This window comes from Taeniopygia guttata, chromosome 33 (assembly GCF_048771995.1).
Source record: "Taeniopygia guttata chromosome 33, bTaeGut7.mat, whole genome shotgun sequence".
Taxonomy (NCBI): Eukaryota; Metazoa; Chordata; class Aves; order Passeriformes; family Estrildidae; genus Taeniopygia; species Taeniopygia guttata.
The window spans coordinates 1,075,096-1,092,562 of record NC_133058.1 but is presented as its reverse complement, the minus strand read 5'-3'; the positions used below and the strand labels follow the sequence as shown (position 1 = coordinate 1,092,562).

The window sequence follows — 17,467 nt, the reverse complement described above, 5'->3', positions numbered from 1 at the left end:
TTTATTGAGTTTTTTTGCAATTTGGGGGATTTTTTTCAGGGATTTTTTGTGGGATTTTTTTCAGGGATTGATTGGGACTTTTTCTGAATTTTTTGGGATTTTTTCTTATTTTTTTGGGAATTTTATTGGATTTTTTGGGATTTTTTACTGATTTTTTGGGGGATTTTATTGAATTTTTTGCATTTTTGGGGATTTTTTTTCAGGGATTTTTTGGAGATTTTTTTCAGGAGTTTTGGGGATTTTTTTCTGAATTTTTTGGGATTTTTTCTGATTTTTTTTGAGAATTTTATTGGATTTTTTCTGATTTTTTGGGGAATTTTATTGGATTTTTTGGGGATTTTTTGGAGATTTTTTTGGGGATTTCTTTGGAAATTTTTGAGATTTTTTGGGGTTTTTTTTGGGGGGGGGGTTGGACTATTTTAGGGATTTTTTTGGGATTTTTTGGGGGATTTTTCGGGTGTTCCAATGGGGGCGTTTGGGCCCCGCTGCACCTGCGCCTGCTCTCCTACCACCTGCGGCAGGGACAGGTGGGAATTTCGGGAAAATTTGGGAATTTCGGGGATTCCGGGAAAATTTGGGAAAATTTCCTTAACATTTCAGGGGTTAAAATGGGATTTTGGGGGTTAAAATGGGATTTTGGGGGTTTAAATTGAATTTTTTGTGATTTTTTTTCTATTTTTTCCCCCATTTTTGGTCATTCTTTGTCCATTTTTAGGCTAAATTTTTGCTCTTAATTTTGGGAATTTTTTGAGATTTTTTGGGAATTTTTTGGGATTTTTTCTGATTTTTTTGGGATTTTTTCTGATTTTTTTTTAATTTTATTGGATTTTTTTGGCATTTTTGGGGATTTTTTGGACTAATTTGAGGGATTTTTAAAGGATTTTTTTGGTATCGTCAGGATTTTTGGGTTTTTTTTGTTTTCTGGATTTTTTGCGATTTTTTTTCAGGAATTTGGGGTGAATTTGGGATGAATTTGGGGTGAATTTGGGGTGAATTTGGGGTGACTTTTGAGTGACTTTCACATGAATTTGGGGTGAATTTGGGTGAATTTGGGGTGACTTTTGGTAACTTCCATGTGAATTTGTGCGAACTTTGCGCAAATTATGTGCAAATTTTGGATGAGTTTTTGATTCATTTTGAGTGAATTTTGGGCGAATTTTGGATGAATTTGGGATGAATTTGGGGTGAATTTTTACTCAATTCTGGGTCAATTCTGGGTCAATTCTTGGCCAATTTTGAGCGAATTTTTGCTGAATTTTGGGTCAATTCTTGGCCAATTTTGAGCGAATTTTTGCTGAATTTTAGGTGAATTTTATCATTTTTTTCACGTTTTTTCCCATTTTTTTCAGGACTCGGCCGCTCTGAGCGCCCTGAGCCGTCAGGACGGGGGTCCCTGGACCCCCTCCCCATTTTCCTGGCGCCGGGGTCCCCCCCTGCCCCCCAGCCCGGGGCTCCTGGGCCACTGCCGGGGGGGCTTGGGGGCCCAAAATTCACCCAAAATACACCCAAAATTCACCCAAAATTCGGCAAAAATTCACCCAAAATTCAGCAAAAATTCAGCCAAAATTCAGCAAAAATTCACCCAAATCGTGACAGGATTTTGGGTGGATTTGGAGGGATTTTGGCTGAATTCTGGGGGGATTCTGTGTGAATTTAGGGAGAATTTGGGGTGAATTTGGGGTGACTTTTGGGCGACTTTCACGTGACTTTGGGGTGAATTTGGGATGAATTTGGAATGACTTTCATGCGATATTGGGATGAATTTGGGTGACTTTTGGGTGACTTTTGGGTGACTTTCATGTGAATTTGGGGTAAATTTGGGATGAATTTGGGGTGAATTTTGGGTGAATTCTTAGTGACTTTTGGACGAATTTGGGTGACTTTCATGTGACTTCGAGTGAATTTCGTTCAAATTTTGGATTCATTTCAGATTAATTTAGGGTGAATTTGGGATGAATTTGGGATGAATTTGGGATGAATTTGGGGTGAATTTTTGCTGAATTTTTACGCAATTCTGGGTCAATTCTGGGTCAATTCTGGGTCAATTTTGAGCGAATTTTTGCTGAATTTTGGTCAATTTTCAGCCGATTTTCCCCATTTTTTTTCCATTTTTCACCATTTTTTCTCCTTTTTCCAGGATTCAGCAGCTCTGAGCGCCCTGAGCCGTCAGGACGGGGGTCCCTGGACCCCCTCCCCATTTTCTGGCGCCGGGGTCCCCCCCTGCCCCCCAGCCCGGGGCTCCTGAGCCACTGCCGGGGGGGCTTGGGGGCCCAAAATTCACCCAAAATTCTGCCAAAATACACCCAAAATTCACCCAAAATTAGGCAAAAATTCAGCCAAAATTTGGCAAAAATTCAGCCAAATCATGACAGGATTTTGGGTGGATTTGGGGGGATTTTGGCTGAATTCTGGGGGGATTCTGTGTGAATTTAGGGAGAATTTGGGATGACTTTTGGGTGACTTTTGGGTGACTTTCACGTGAATTTGGGATGAATTTGGGATGAATTTGGGATGAATTTGGGGTGACTTTTGAGTGACTTTCATGTGAATTTGGAGTGAATTTGGCTGAATTTGGGGTGAAGTTTTGATTAACTTTGAGTGAGTTTTGGGTAAATTTCAGATTAATTTGGGGTGAATTTTGGGTAAATTCTGGGTGAATTTTGGGTGAATTTTTACCAAATTCTAGTTGAATTCTGGGTCAATTCTGGGTCAATTCTGGGTCAATTTCTTGCGGATTTTTGACGTTTTTTCCCATTTTTTCAGGACTCAGCAGCTCTGAGCGCCCTGAGCCGTCAGGACGGGGGTCCCTGGACCCCCTCCCCATTTTCCTGGCGCCGGGGTCCCCCCCTGCCCCCCAGCCCGGGGCTCCTGGGCCACTGCCGGGGGGGCTTGGGGGCCCAAAATTCACCCAAAATACACCCAAAATTCACCCAAAATACACCCAAAATTCAGCCAAAATACACCCAAAATTCAGCAAAAAATCGGCAAAAATTCACCCAAAATTCAGCAAAAATACACCCAAAATTCAGCCAAAATTCAGCAAAAATTCGGCAAAAATTCAGCCAAATCATGACAGGATTTTGGGTGGATTTGGAGGGATTTTGGCTGAATTCTGGGTGAATTTGGGATGAATTTGGGGTGACTTTTGGGTGACTTTCATGTGAATTTGGGGTTAATTTGGGATAAATTTGGGGTGAATTTGGGATGAATTCGGGATGACTTTCATGTGAATTTGGGGTAAATATGAATGAATTTGGTGAGAATTTTGCATGACTTTCATGTGAATTTGGGGTGAATTTGGCTGAATTTGGGGTGAAGTTTTGATTAATTTTGAGTGAGTTTTGGGCGAATTTTGCATGAATTTAGGGTGAATTTTGGCCTAATTTGGGGTGAATTTTTTGCGAATTCCGGGTGAATTTTTGGTGAATTTTTACCGAATTCTGGTTGAATTCTGGGTCAATTTTGGGTCAATTTTGGGTCAATTTCTTGCGGATTTTTTCTCATTTTTCCCATTTTTTTCCCATTTTTCCAGGACTCGGCCACTCTGAGCGCCCTGAGCCGTCAGGACAGGGGTCCCTGGACCCCCTCCCCATTTTCCTGGCGCCGGGGTCCCCCCCTGCCCCCCAGCCCGGGGCTCCTGGGCCACTGCCAGGGGGGGCTTGGGGGCTCAAAATTCACCCAAAATTCACCCAAAATTCACCCAAAATTCAGCCAAAATTCGCCAAAAATTCAGCAAAAATTCACCCAAAATTCACCCAAAATACACCCAAAATACACCCAAAATTCAGCCAAAATTCAGCCAAAGTTTGGCCAAAATTCACCCAAAATTCACCCAAATCGTGACAGGATTTTGGGTGGATTTGGAGGGATTTTGGCTGAATTCTGGGGGAATTTGGGATGAATTTGGGGTGAATTTGGGATGAATTTGGGGTGACTTTTGGGTGACTTTCATGTGAATTTGGGATAAATTTGGGATGATTTTCATGCGATATTGGGATGAATTTGGGGTGACTTTTGAGTGACTTTCATGTGAATTTGGGATGAATTTGGGGTGAATTTGGGGTGAATTTGGGATGAATTTGGGATGAATTTGGAGTGACTTTTGGGTGACTTTCATGTGAATTTGGGGTGAATTTGGGTGAATTTGGGGTGACTTTTGGTAACTTCCATGTGAATTTGTGCGAACTTTGTGCAAATTATGTGCAAATTTTGGATGAGTTTTTGATTAATTTTGAGTGAATTTTGGATTAATTTAGGGTGAATTTTGGGCTAATTTGGGGTGAATTTTTTGCGAATTCTGGGTGAATTTTTGGTGAATTTTTACTGAATTCTGGGTCAATTCTGGGTCAATTTTGGGTCATTTTTTTGCGGATTTTTGACGTTTTTTCCCATTTTTTTAGGATTCAGCAGCTCTGAGCGCCCTGAGCCGTCAGGACGGGGGTCCCTGGACCCCCTCCCCATTTTCCTGGCGCCGGGGTCCCCCCCTGCCCCCCAGCCCGGGGCTCCTGGTGCATTGCCAGGGGGGCTTGGGGGCCCAAAATTCACCCAAAATTCACCCAAAATTCACCCAAAATTCAGCCAAAATTCGGCAAAAATTCACCCAAAATTCAGCAAAAATTCAGCCAAAATGCAGCAAAAATTTGGCAAAAATTCAGCAAAAATTCGGCAAAAATTCAGCCAAAATTCACCCAAATCGTGACAGGATTTTGGGTGGATTTGGAGGGATTTTGGCTGAATTCTGGGTGAATTTGGGATGAATTTGGGGTGACTTTCATGTGAATTTGGGGCGAATTTGGGATAAATTTGGGATGATTTTCATGAGATATTGGGATGAGTTTGGGGTGACTTTTGGGCGACTTTCATGTGAATTTGGGATTAATTTGGGGTAAATTTGGGATGATTTTATGCGATATTGGGATGAATTTGGGGTGACTTTTGAGTGACTTTCATGTGAATTTGGGATGAATTTGGGATGAATTTTGGATGAATTTGGGTGACTTTTGGTTGACTTTCATGTGAATTTGGAGTGAATTTGGCTGAATTTGGGGTGAAGTTTTGATTAACTTTGAGTGAGTTTTGGGTGAATTTCAGATTAATTTGGGGTGAATTTTGGGTAAATTCTGGGTGAATTTTTGGTGACTTTTTGTTGAATTTTGGGTCAATTTTGGGTCAATTTCTTGCGGATTTTTGACGTTTTTTCCCATTTTTTCAGGACTCGGCCGCTCTGAGCGCCCTGAGCCGTCAGGACGGGGGTCCCTGGACCCCCTCCCCATTTTCCTGGCGCCGGGGTCCCCCCCTGCCCCCCAGCCCGGGGCTCCTGGGCCACTGCCGGGGGGGCTTGGGGGCCCAAAATTCACCCAAAATTCACCCAAAATGCACCCAAAATACACCCAAAATACAGCCAAAATACAGCCAAAATTTAGCAAAAATTCAGCCAAAATTTGGCCAAAATTCAGCCAAAATTCACCCAAATCGTAACAGGATTTTGGGTGGATTTGGAGGGATTTTGGTTGAATTCTGGGGGGATTTGGGATGAATTTGGGATGAATTTGGGGTGACTTTGGGATGAATTTGGGGTGACTTTTGAGTGACTTTCACGTGAATTTGGGGTGAATTTGGGATGAATTTGGGGTGAATTTGGGATGAATTTGGGGTGAATTTGGGATGGATTTGGAATGAATTCTGGGTGACTTTTGGACAAATTTGGGTGACTTTCATTTGAATTGGTGCGAATTTTGTTCAGATTTTGTTCAAATTTTGGATGAATTTGGGATGAATTTGGGGTGAATTTGGGGTGAATTTTGGGTGAATTTTTATTGAATTCTGGGTCAATTCTGGGTCAATTCTTGGCCAATTTTGAGCGAATTTTTGCTGAATTTTATGTCAATTCTGGGTCAATTTTGAGCGATTTTTTGCTGAATTTTGGTCAATTTTCAGCCGTTTTTCACCATTTTTTCTGCTTTTTTTTAGGATTCAGCAGCTCTGAGCGCCCTGAGCCGCCAGGACGGGGGTCCCTGGACCCCCTCCCCATTTTCCTGGCGCCGGGGTCCCCCCCTGCCCCCCAGCCCGGGGCTCCTGGGCCACTGCCGGGGGGGCTTGGGGGCCAAAAATTCACCCAAAATTCACCCAAAATACACCCAAAATTCACCCAAAATTCAGCCAAAATTTGGCCAAAATTCAGCCAAAATTCACCCAAATCGTGACAGGATTTTGGGTGGATTTGGAGGGATTTTGGCTGAATTCTGGGGGGATTCTGTGTGAATTTAGGGAGAATTTGGGGTGAATTTGGGGTGACTTTTGGGCGATTTTCATGTGAATTTGGGATAAATTTGGGATGATTTTCATGCGATATTGGGATGAATTTGGGTGACTTTTGGGTGACTTTCATGTGAATTTGGGATGAATTTGGGATGAATTTGGGCTGAATTTGGGATGAATTTGGGATGAATTTGGAATGAATTCTGGGTGACTTTTGGACAAATTTGGGTGACTTTCATGTGACTTTGAGTGAATTTTGTTCAAACTTTGGATTCATTTCAGATTAATTTAGGGTGAATTTTGGACGAATTTGGGATGAATTTGGGAAGAATTTGGGGTGAATTTTTACTCAATTTTGGGTCAATTCTTGGCCAATTTTGAGCGAATTTTTGCTGAATTTTGGGTCAATTCTTGGCCAATTTTGAGCAAATTTTTGCTGAATTTTGGTCGTTTTTCACCATTTTTCCCATTTTTTTAGGACTCAGCAGCTCTGAGCGCCCTGAGCCGTCAGGACGGGGGTCCCTGGACCCCCTCCCCATTTTCCTGGCGCCGGGGTCCCCCCCTGCCCCCCAGCCCGGGGCTCCTGGGCCACTGCCGGGGGGGCTTGGGGGCCCAAAATTCACCCAAAATACACCCAAAATTCACCCAAAATACACCCAAAATACACCCAAAATACACCCAAAATTCACCCAAAATTCACCCAAAATTCACCCAAAATTCAGCCAAAATTCACCCAAATTGTGACAGGATTTTGGGTGGATTTGGAGGGATTTTGGCTGAATTCTGGGGGGATTCTGTGTGAATTTAGGGAGAATTTGGGGTGAATTTGGGGTGACTTTTGAGTGACTTTCACGTGAATTTGGGGCGAATTTGGGATAAATTTGGGATAATTTTCATGCAATATTGGGATGAATTTGGGGTGACTTTTGGGTGACTTTCATGTGAATTTGGGATGAATTTGGGATGAATTTGGGATGAATTTGGGTGACTTTCATTTGAATTGGTGCAAATTTTGTTCAGATTTTGTTCAAATTTTGGATGAATTTGGGGTGAATTTTGGGTGAATTTTTGGTGAATTGTGGGTCAATTCTTGGCCAATTTTGAGCAAATTTTTGCTGAATTTTGGGTCAATTCTTGGCCAATTTTGAGCGAATTTTTGCTGAATTTTAGGTGAATTTTGTCATTTTTTTCACATTTTTTCCCATTTTTTTAGGACTCAGCAGCTCTAAGCGCCCTGAGCCGTCAGGACGGGGGTCCCTGGACCCCCTCCCCATTTTCCTGGCGCCGGGGTCCCCCCCTGCCCCCCAGCCCGGGGCTCCTGGGCCACTGCCGGGGGGGCTTGGGGGCCCAAAATTCACCCAAAATACACCCAAAATTCAGCAAAAATTCAGCCAAAATTCAGCACAAATTCAGCAAAAATTCGGCAAAAATACACCCAAAATTCAGCCAAAATTTGGCAAAAATCCACCCAAATTGTGACAGGATTTTGGGTGGATTTGGAGAGATTTTGGCTGAATTCTGGGTGAATTTGGGGTGAATTTGGGGTGAATTTGGGGTGAATTTGGGATGACTTTTGGGTGACTTTCATGTGAATTTGGGGTGAATTTGGGATAAATTTGGTGTGACTTTCATGCAATATTGGGATGAATTTGGGGTGACTTTTGAGTGACTTTCACGTGAATTTGGGGTGAATTTGGGATGAATTTGGGGTGAATTTGGGATGAATTTGGGATGACTTTCATGTGAATTTGGGGTAAATATGAATGAATTTGGAGTGAATTTTGCATGACTTTCATGTGACTTTGCGGTGAACTTGGCTGAATTTGGGGTGAAGTTTTGATTAACTTTGAGTGAGTTTTGGGCGAATTTTGGATGAATTTAGGGTGAATTTTGGCCTAATTTGGGGTGAATTTTTTGCGAATTCCGGGTGAATTTTTGGTGAATTTTTACCAAATTCTGGTTGAATTCTGGGTCAATTCTGGGTCAATTTTGGGTCAATTTCTTGCGGATTTTTTGACGTTTTTTCCTATTTTTTCCCATTTTTTTAGGACTCGGCCGCTCTGAGCGCCCTGAGCCGTCAGGACGGGGGTCCCTGGACCCCCTCCCCATTTTCCTGGCGCCGGGGTCCCCCCCTGCCCCCCAGCCCGGGGCTCCTGGTGCATTTCCACGGCGGCGGATTCGTGGCTCAGACCTCGCGCTCCCACGAGCCCTATTTGAGGGGGTGGGCTCGGGATTTGGGGACCCCCATCCTCTCGGTGGATTACGCTCTGGCCCCCGAGGCGCCCTTCCCCCGAGCTCTGGAGGAATGTTTCTACGCCTACTGCTGGGCCCTGAGGCACTGCAGGATGTTGGGTGGGTGGTACCCCAAAAATTTCGGGAGTTTTGGGGGTTTTTGGGGGAATTTGGGGAGGTTTTGGGTGAATATTGGGGGTTTAATGTGGTAAAGAAGGGGTTAAGAGTGGGCAGGAAGGGGTTAAGAGTGGGGAGGAAAGGGTTAAAAGGGGTGAGGCAGGGTCCTGGATGAAATTTGGGGGATTTTGGGGGGGATTTGGGGGGTTTTTGGAGATTTTTTGGGGGGGTTTTGGGGTGAATATTGGGGGGTTTTGGGGGGTTAAAAGAGGTAAAGAAGGGGTTAGGAGTGGGCAGGAAAGGGTTAAAAAGAGCGAGGAAGGGGTTGAGGAAAAAATTTGGGGAAATTTGGGGAAATTTTGGGGTTTTTGGGGGGATTTTTGGGGGATTTGGGGGATTTTTGGGGGGATTTATGGGGGTTTTGGGGAGTTAAATGTGGTAAAGAAGGGGTTAAGAGTGGGCAGGAAAGGGTTAAAAGGGGTGGGGAGGAGTCCTGGATAAAATTTGGGAGATTTTGGGGGATTTGGGGGGATTTTGGGGGGATTTGGGGGGGTTTTGGGTGAATATGAGTGGGTCCTCAGTCCCAAATGTTACCAATTTCTCCCTATTTTATCCCAATGTCCCCAATGTCCCCAATGTCCCCAATGTCCCCAATCCCATTTTTCCCATTTTTCTCCCATTTTTTCCTAATGTCCCCAATGTCCCCAATCCCATTTTTCCAAATTTTCCCCCATTTTTCCCATTGTTCCCCATTTTTGCTCAATGTCCCCAATGTCCCCAATGTCCCCAATGTCCCCAATGTCCCCAACCCATTTTTCCCAATTTTCCCCCATTTTTTCCCATTGTTCCCCATTTTTGCTCAATGTCCCCAATGTCCCCAATGTCCCCAATGTCCCCAATGTCCCCAATCCCATTTTTTCCCAATTTTCCCCCATTTCTTCCCAATGTCCTCATATGTCCCCAATGTCCCCAATGTCCACAATCCCGTTTTTCCCAATTTTCCCCCATTTTATCCCATTGTCTCCCATTTTTGCTCAATGTCCCCAATGTTCCCAATGTCCCCAATGTCCCCAATGTCCCCAATGTCCCCAAACCCATTTTTCCTATTTTTCTCCCATTTTTTCCCAATGTCCCCAAATGTCCCCAATGTCCCCAATGACCCCAATGTCCCAAATCCCATTTTTTCCTTTTTCCACCCATTTTATCCCAATGTCCCCAATGTCCCCCAATGTCCCCAATGTCCCCAATGTTCCCAATCTCATTTTTCCCTTTTTCCACCCATTTTATCCCAATGTCCTCCATGTCCCCAATGTCCCCAATCTTCTCCATCTTCTCAATGTCCTCTTGACCCTCTATGTCCCCAATGTCCCCAATGTCCCCAATGTCCCCAATGTCCCCAATGTCCCCAATGTCCCCAATGTCCCCAGCGTCCCCAATCCCATTTTTTCCCTTTTTCCACCTATTTTTTCCCAATGTCCCCAATGTCCCCAATGTTCTCCATCTTCTCCATGTCCTCTTGACTCTCAATGTCCCCAATGTCCCCAATGTCCCAAATGTCCCCAAATCCCATTTCCGCCATTTTTCCTCCAATTTTCCGCCATTTTTTCTCCGATTTTCACCGAATTTTCACCGTTTCTCCCCGAAACCGTGCCCAGGCTCGACGGCGGAGCGCGTCTGCCTGGCGGGTGACAGCGCGGGTGGCAACCTGTGCCTGGGGGTGTCCCTGCGGGCGGTGGCCCTGGGCGTGCGCGTCCCCCAGGCCGTGCTGGCCGCCGACCCGGTGACGTTGGTCCAGGCGGCCGCGTCCCCCGCGTCCCCAAATGTCCCCAAGTGTCCCCATTTGGTCCCGAATTTCCCCAGTTTGTCCCCATTTTATACCAGTGTCCCCATTGAGCCGCAGTGTCCTCAATGTCCCCAATGTCCCCAATGTCCCCAATGTCCCCAATGTCCCCAATGTCCCCAATCCCATTTTTCCCTTTTTCCTCCCATTTTTTCCCATTGTTCCCCATTTTTGCTCAATGTCACCAATGTCCCCAATGTCCCCAATGTCCCCAATGTCCCCAATGTCCCCAATCCCATTTTTCCCTTTTTCCACCCATTTTTTCCCAATGTCCCCAATGTCCCCAATACCTCCAATGTCCCCAACCCCATTTTTTCCCTTTTTTTACCCATTTTTTCCCATTGCCCCCAATGTCCCCAATGTCCTCAATGTCCCCAATGTCCCCAATGTCCCCAATGTCCCCAATGTCCCCAATGTCCCCAGTCCAATTTTTTCCCATTTTTCTCCCATTTTTCCCATTGCCCTCAATGTCCCCAATGTCCCCAATGTCCTCCATCTTCTCCATGTCCTCTTGACCCTCAATGTCCCCAATGTCCCCAATGTCCCCAATGTCCCCAAACCCATTTCCACCAATTTTCTGCCAAGTTTCTGCCAATTTTCCGCCATTTTTCCTCCGATTTTCGCCCAATTTTCACCGTTTCTCCCCAAAACCGTGCCCAGGCTCGACGGCGGAGCGCGTCTGCCTGGCGGGTGACAGCGCGGGTGGCAACCTGTGCCTGGGGGTGTCCCTGCGGGCGGTGGCCCTGGGCGTGCGCGTCCCCCAGGCCGTGCTGGCCGCCGACCCGGTGACGTTGGTCCAGGCGGCCGCGTCGCCCCCGCGTCCCCAAATGTCCCCAAATGTCCCCATTTGATCCCAAATTTCCCCAGTTTGTCCCCATTTTATACCAATGTCCCCATTGAGCCTCAGTGTTCTCAAGCTCCTCAATGTCCCCAATGTCCCCAATGTCCCCAATGTCCCCAATGCCCCCAATCCCATTTTTCCCGATTTTCCCCCATTTTTCCCCAATGTCCCCAATGTCCCCAATCCCATTTTTCCCAATTTTCCCCCATTTTTCCCATTGTTCCCCATTTTTGCTCAATGTCCCCAATGTCCCCAATGTCCCCAATGTCCCCAATGTCCCCAATCCCATTTTTTCCCTTTTTCCACCCATTTTTTCCCAATGTCCCCAATGTCCCCAATGTCCCCAAATCCCATTTTTATCCCATTGTTCCCCATTTTTGCTCAATGTCCCCAATGTCCCCAATGTCCTCAATGTCCCCAATCCCATTTTTGCCCATTTTCCACCCATTTTTTCCCAATGTCCCCAATGTCCCCAATGTCCCCAATCTTCTCCATCTTCTCAATGTCCTCTTGACCCTCAATGTCCCCAATGTCCCCAATGTCCCCAATGTCCCCAATGTCCCCAATGTCCCCAAACCCATTTTTCCCAATTTTCCGCCATTTTTCCTCCGATTTTCACCCAATCTTCGCCATTTCTCCCCAAAACCGTGCCCAGGCTCGACGGCGGAGCGCGTCTGCCTGGCGTCCCCAAATGTCCCCAAATGTCCCCATTTGATCCCAAATTTCCCCAGTTTGTCCCCATTTTATACCAATGTTCCCATTGAGCCTCGGTGTCCTCAAGCTCCTCAATGTCCCCAATGTCCCCAATGTCCCCAATCCCATTTTTCCCATTTTTCCCCCATTTTTTCCCAATATCCCTAATGTCCCCAATGTCCCCAATGTCCCCAATCCCATTTTTTCCCATTTTGCACCCATTTTTTCCCAATGTCCCCAATGTCCCCAATGTCCCCAATCTTCTCCATCTTCTCCACGTCCTCTTGACCCTCAATGTCCCCAATGTGCCCAATGTCCCCAATGTCCCCAAACCCATTTCCCCCAATTTTCTGCCAATTTTCAGCCATTTTTTGTCCGATTTTCACCCAATTTTCCCCGTTTCTCCCCGAAACCGTGCCCAGGCTCGACGGCGGAGCGCGTCTGCCTGGCGGGTGACAGCGCGGGTGGCAACCTGTGCCTGGGGGTGTCCCTGCGGGCGGTGGCCCTGGGCGTGCGCGTCCCCCAGGCCGTGCTGGCCGCCGACCCGGTGACGTTGGTCCAGGCGGCCGCGTCGCCCCCGCGTCCCCAAATGTCCCCAAATGTCCCCATTTGGTCCCAAATTTCCCCAGTTTGTCCCCATTTTATATCAATGTCCCCAGTGAGACTCAGTGTCCTCAATGTCCCCAATGTCCCCAATGTCCCCCAATGTCCCCAATGTCCCCAATGTCCCCAATCCCACTTTTCCCATTTTTCTCCCATTTTTGCTCAATGTCCCCAATGTCTCCAATGTCCCCAATGTCCCCAATGTCCCCAATGTCCCCAATCCCATTTTTCCCATTTTTCTCCCATTTTTTCCCATTGTTCCCCATTTTTGCTCAATGTCCCCAATGTCCCCAATGCCCCCAATGTCCCCAATGTCCCCAATGTCCCCAATCCCATTTTTTTCCTTTTTTCACCGATTTTTTCCCAATATCCCCAATCCCGTCAATGTCCCCAATGTCCCCAATGTCCCCAATGTCCCCAATGTCCCCAATGTCCCCAACCCATTTTTTCCCTTTTTCCACCCATTTTTATTGAATGTCCCCAATGTACCCAATGTCCCCAATGTCCCCAATGTCCCCAATCCTATTTTTTCCCTTTTTCCACCCATTTTTGCTCAATGTCCCCAATGTCCCCAATGTCCCCAATGTCCCCAAGGTCCTCAATGTCCGCAATGTCCCCAATCCCATTTTTTCCCTTTTTCCTCCCATTTTTTCCCAATGTCCTCAATGTCCCCAATGTCCCCAATCCCATTTTTTCCCAATTTTCCCCCATTTTTTCCCATTGTTTCTCATTTTTGCTCAATGTCCCCAATGTCCCCAATGTCCGCAATGTCCTCAATGTCCCCAATGTCACTTTTTCCCATTTTTCCCATTTTTCTCCCATTTTTTCCCAATGTCCCCAAATCCTGTCAATGTCCCCAATGTCCCCAATGTCCCCAATGTCCCCAATCCCATTTTTTCCCTTTTTCCACCCATTTTTTCCCAATGTCCCCAATGTCCCCAATGTCCTCCATCTTCTCAATGTCCCCAAGCCCCTCAATGTCCCCGATGTCCCCAATGTCCCCAATGTCCCCAAACCCATTTTTCTCATTTTCCGCCATTTTTTGTCCGATTTTCACCCAATTTTCCCCATTTCTCCCCAAAACCGTGCCCAGGCTCGACGGCGGAGCGCGTCTGCCTGGCGGGTGACAGCGCGGGTGGCAACCTGTGCCTGGGGGTGTCCCTGCGGGCGGTGGCCCTGGGCGTGCGCGTCCCCCAGGCCGTGCTGGCCGCCCACCCGGTGACGTTGGTCCAGGCGGCCGCGTCGCCCCCGCGTCCCCAAATGTCCCCAAATGTCCCCATTTGATCCCAAATTTCCCCAGTTTGTCCCCATTTTATACCAGTGTCACCATTGAGCCTCAGTGTCCTCAATGTCCCCAATGTCCCCAATGTCCCCAATCCCATTTTTCCCGATTTTCCCCCATTTTTTCCCATTGTTGCCCATTTTTGCTCAATGTCCCCAATGTCCTCAATGTCCCAAATGTCCCCAATGTCCCCAATGCCATTTTTTCCCATTTTTCTCCCATTTTTTCCCAATGTCTCCAATGTCCCCAAAGTCCCCAATGTCCCCAATCCCATTTTTCCCATTTTTCTCCCAATTTTTCCCAATGTCCCTAATGTCCCCAATCTTCTCCATCTTCTCAATGTCCCCAATGTCCCCAATGTCCTCAATGTCCCCAATGTCCCCAGTCCCATTTTTCCCATTTTTCTCCCATTTTTTCTCAATATCCCCAATACCTCCAATGTCCCCAAATCCTGTCAATGTCCCCAATGTCCCCAATGTCCCCAATGTCCCCAATCCCATTTTTTCCCTTTTTCCACCCATTTTTTCCCATTGTCCCCAAATGTCCCCAATGTCCCCAATGCCCCCAATATCCCCAATGTCCCCAATCCCATTTTTCCCAATTTTCCCCCATTTTTTCCCATTGTTCCCCATTTTTGCTCAATGTCCCCAATGTCCCCAATCTTCTCCATCTTCTCAATGTCCTCTTGACCCTCAATGTCCCCAATGTCCCCAATGTCCCCAAATGTCCCCAAATCCCATTTTTCTCATTTTCCCTCCAATTTTTCCGCCGAATTTCACCCAATTTTCCCCATTTCTCCCCAAAACCGTGCCCAGGCTCGACGGCGGAGCGCGTCTGCCTGGCGGGTGACAGCGCGGGTGGCAACCTGTGCCTGGGGGTGTCCCTGCGGGCGGTGGCCCTGGGCGTGCGCGTCCCCCAGGCCGTGCTGGCCGCCGACCCGGTGACGTTGGTCCAGGCGGCCGCGTCGCCCCCGCGTCCCCAAATGTCCCCAAATGTCCCCATTTGATCCTAAATTTCCCCAGTTTGTCCCCATTTTATACCAATGTCCCCAGTGAGCCGCAGTGTCCTCAAGCTCCTCAATGTCCCCAATGTCCCCAATGTCCCCAATCCCATTTTTCCCAATTTTTCTCCCATTTTTTCCCCTTGTTCCCCATTTTTTCCCAATGTCCCCAATGTCCTCAACGTCCTCAATGTCCCCAATGTCCCCAACCCATTTTTTCCCATTTTTCTCCCATTTTTTCCCAATATCCCCAATGTCCCCAATACCCCCAATGTCCCCAAATCCCGTCATTGTCCCCAATGTCCCCAATGTCCCCAATCCCATTTTTTCCCATTTTTTCCCATTTTCCACCCATTTTTTCCCAATGTCCCCAATGTCCCCAATCTTCTCCATCTTCTCCATGTCCTCTTGACCCTCAATGTCCTCAATGTCCCCAATGTCCCCAATCCCATTTTTCCCAATTTTCCCCCATTTTTTCCCATTGTTTCCCATTTTTGCTCAATGTCCCCAATGTCCCCAATGTCCCCAGTGTCCCCAATCCCATTTTTTCCCTTTTTCCACCCATTTTTTCCCAATGACCCCAATGTCCCCAATCCCATTTTTTCCCTTTTTCCACCCATTTTTTCCCAATGTCCCCAATGTCCACAATGTCTCCAATGTCCCCAATGTCCCCAATGTCCCCAATGTCCCCAATGTCCCCAATGTCCCCAATCCCATTTTTCCCATATTTCTCCCATTTTTTCCCATTTTTCCCCATTTTTGCTCAATGTCCCCAATGTCCCCAATCTTCTCCATCTTCTCCATGTCCTCTTGACCCTCAATGTCCCCAATGTCCCCAATGCCCCCAATGTCCCCAATGTCCCCAATGTCCCCAATGTCCCAAATGTCCCCAAATCCCATTTCCCCCAATTTTCTGCCAATTTTCCGCCATTTTTCCTCCGAATTTCACCGAATTTTCCCCATTTCTCCCCGAAACCGTGCCCAGGCTCGACGGCGGAGCGCGTCTGCCTGGCGGGTGACAGCGCGGGTGGCAACCTGTGCCTGGGGGTGTCCCTGCGGGCGGTGGCCCTGGGCGTGCGCGTCCCCCAGGCCGTGCTGGCCGCCGACCCGGTGACGTTGGTCCAGGCGGCCGCGTCGCCCCCGCGTCCCCAAATGTCCCCAAATGTCCCCATTTGATCCCAAATTTCCCCAGTTTGTCCCCATTTTATACCAATGTCCCCATTGAGCCTCAGTGTCCTCAATGTCCTCAATGTCCCCAATGTCCCCAATCCCATTTTTCCCAATTTTCCCCCATTTTTTCCCATTGTTCCCCATTTTTGCTCAATGTCCCCAATGTCCCCAACATCCCCAATGTCCCCAATCCCATTTTTCCCAATTTTCCGCCATTTTTTCCCATTGTTCCCTATTTTTGGTCAATGTCCCCAATGTCCCCAATGTCCCCAATGTCCCCAATCCCATTTTTTCCCATTTTTCTCCCATTTTTATTGAATGTCCTCAAATGTCCCCAATGTCCCCAACCCCCCCAATGTCCCCAATCCCATTTTTTCCATTTTTCTCCCATTTTTTCCCATTGTTCCCTATTTTTGCTCAATGTCCCCAATGTCCCCAATGTCCCCAATGTCCCCAATGTCCCCAATCCCATTTTTTCAGTTTTTCCACCCATTTTTTCCCAATGTCCTCAAATGTCCCCAATGTCCTCAATGTCCCCAATGTCCCCAATGTCCCCAATCCCATTTTTTCCCTTTTTCCACCCATTTTTTCCCAATATCCCCAATGTCCCCAATCCCATTTTTCCCAATTTTCCCCCATTTTTTCCCATTGTTCCTCATTTTTGCTCAATGTCCCCAATGTCCTCAATGTCCTGAGTGTCCCCAATGTCCCCAATGTCCCCAATGCCATTTTTTCCCATTTTTCTCCCATTTTTTCCCATTGCCCCCAATGACCCCAATGCCTCCAATGTCCCAAATCCCATTTTTTTCCCATTTTTCACCCATTTTTTCCCAATGTCCCCAATGTCCCCAATGACCCCAATATCTCCAATGCCATTTTTTCCTTTTTTCCGCCCATTTTTTCCCAATGTCCCCAATGTCCCCAATCTTCTCTATCTTCTCAATGTCCCCAATGTCCCCAATGTCCCAATGTCCCCAATGTCCCCAATGTCCCCAAATCCCATTTCCCGCAATTTTCTGTCAATTTTCTGCCAATTTTCAGCCAATTTTCGCCCGATTTTCACCCAATTTTCACCGTTTCTCCCCAAAACCGTGCCCAGGCTCGACGGCGGAGCGCGTCTGCCTGGCGGGTGACAGCGCGGGTGGCAACCTGTGCCTGGGGGTGTCCCTGCGGGCGGTGGCCCTGGGCGTGCGCGTCCCCCAGGCCGTGCTGGCCGCCTACCCGGTGACGTTGGTCCAGGCGGCCGCGTCGCCCTCGCGCCTCCTGACCCTGCTGGACCCTCTGCTGCCCCTGGGGGTGCTGTGCCAGTGCCTGGGCGCCTACGCAGGTTTGGGGACGTTGGGGGACATTGGGGACATTGGGGGGGTTGGGGATGTTGGGGGTGTTGGGGGTGTTGGGGACATTGGGGACATTGGGGACATTGGGGGGATA

At 47.4% G+C, this 17,467-nt stretch overlaps 1 protein-coding gene across 1 annotated transcript in view; it reads left to right on the top strand.

Moving 5' to 3' along the window:
• LIPE (lipase E, hormone sensitive type) overlaps positions 1–17,467 on the top strand; it is a 40,288-nt gene that overhangs the window by 12,643 nt on the left and 10,178 nt on the right. Inside the window, exons 5-6 of the mRNA XM_072920780.1 lie at positions 8,307–8,610; positions 17,136–17,363. Of these exons, the coding sequence (XP_072776881.1) occupies positions 8,307–8,610; positions 17,136–17,363 (532 nt within the window). The remainder of the gene's footprint in view (positions 1–8,306; positions 8,611–17,135; positions 17,364–17,467) is intronic.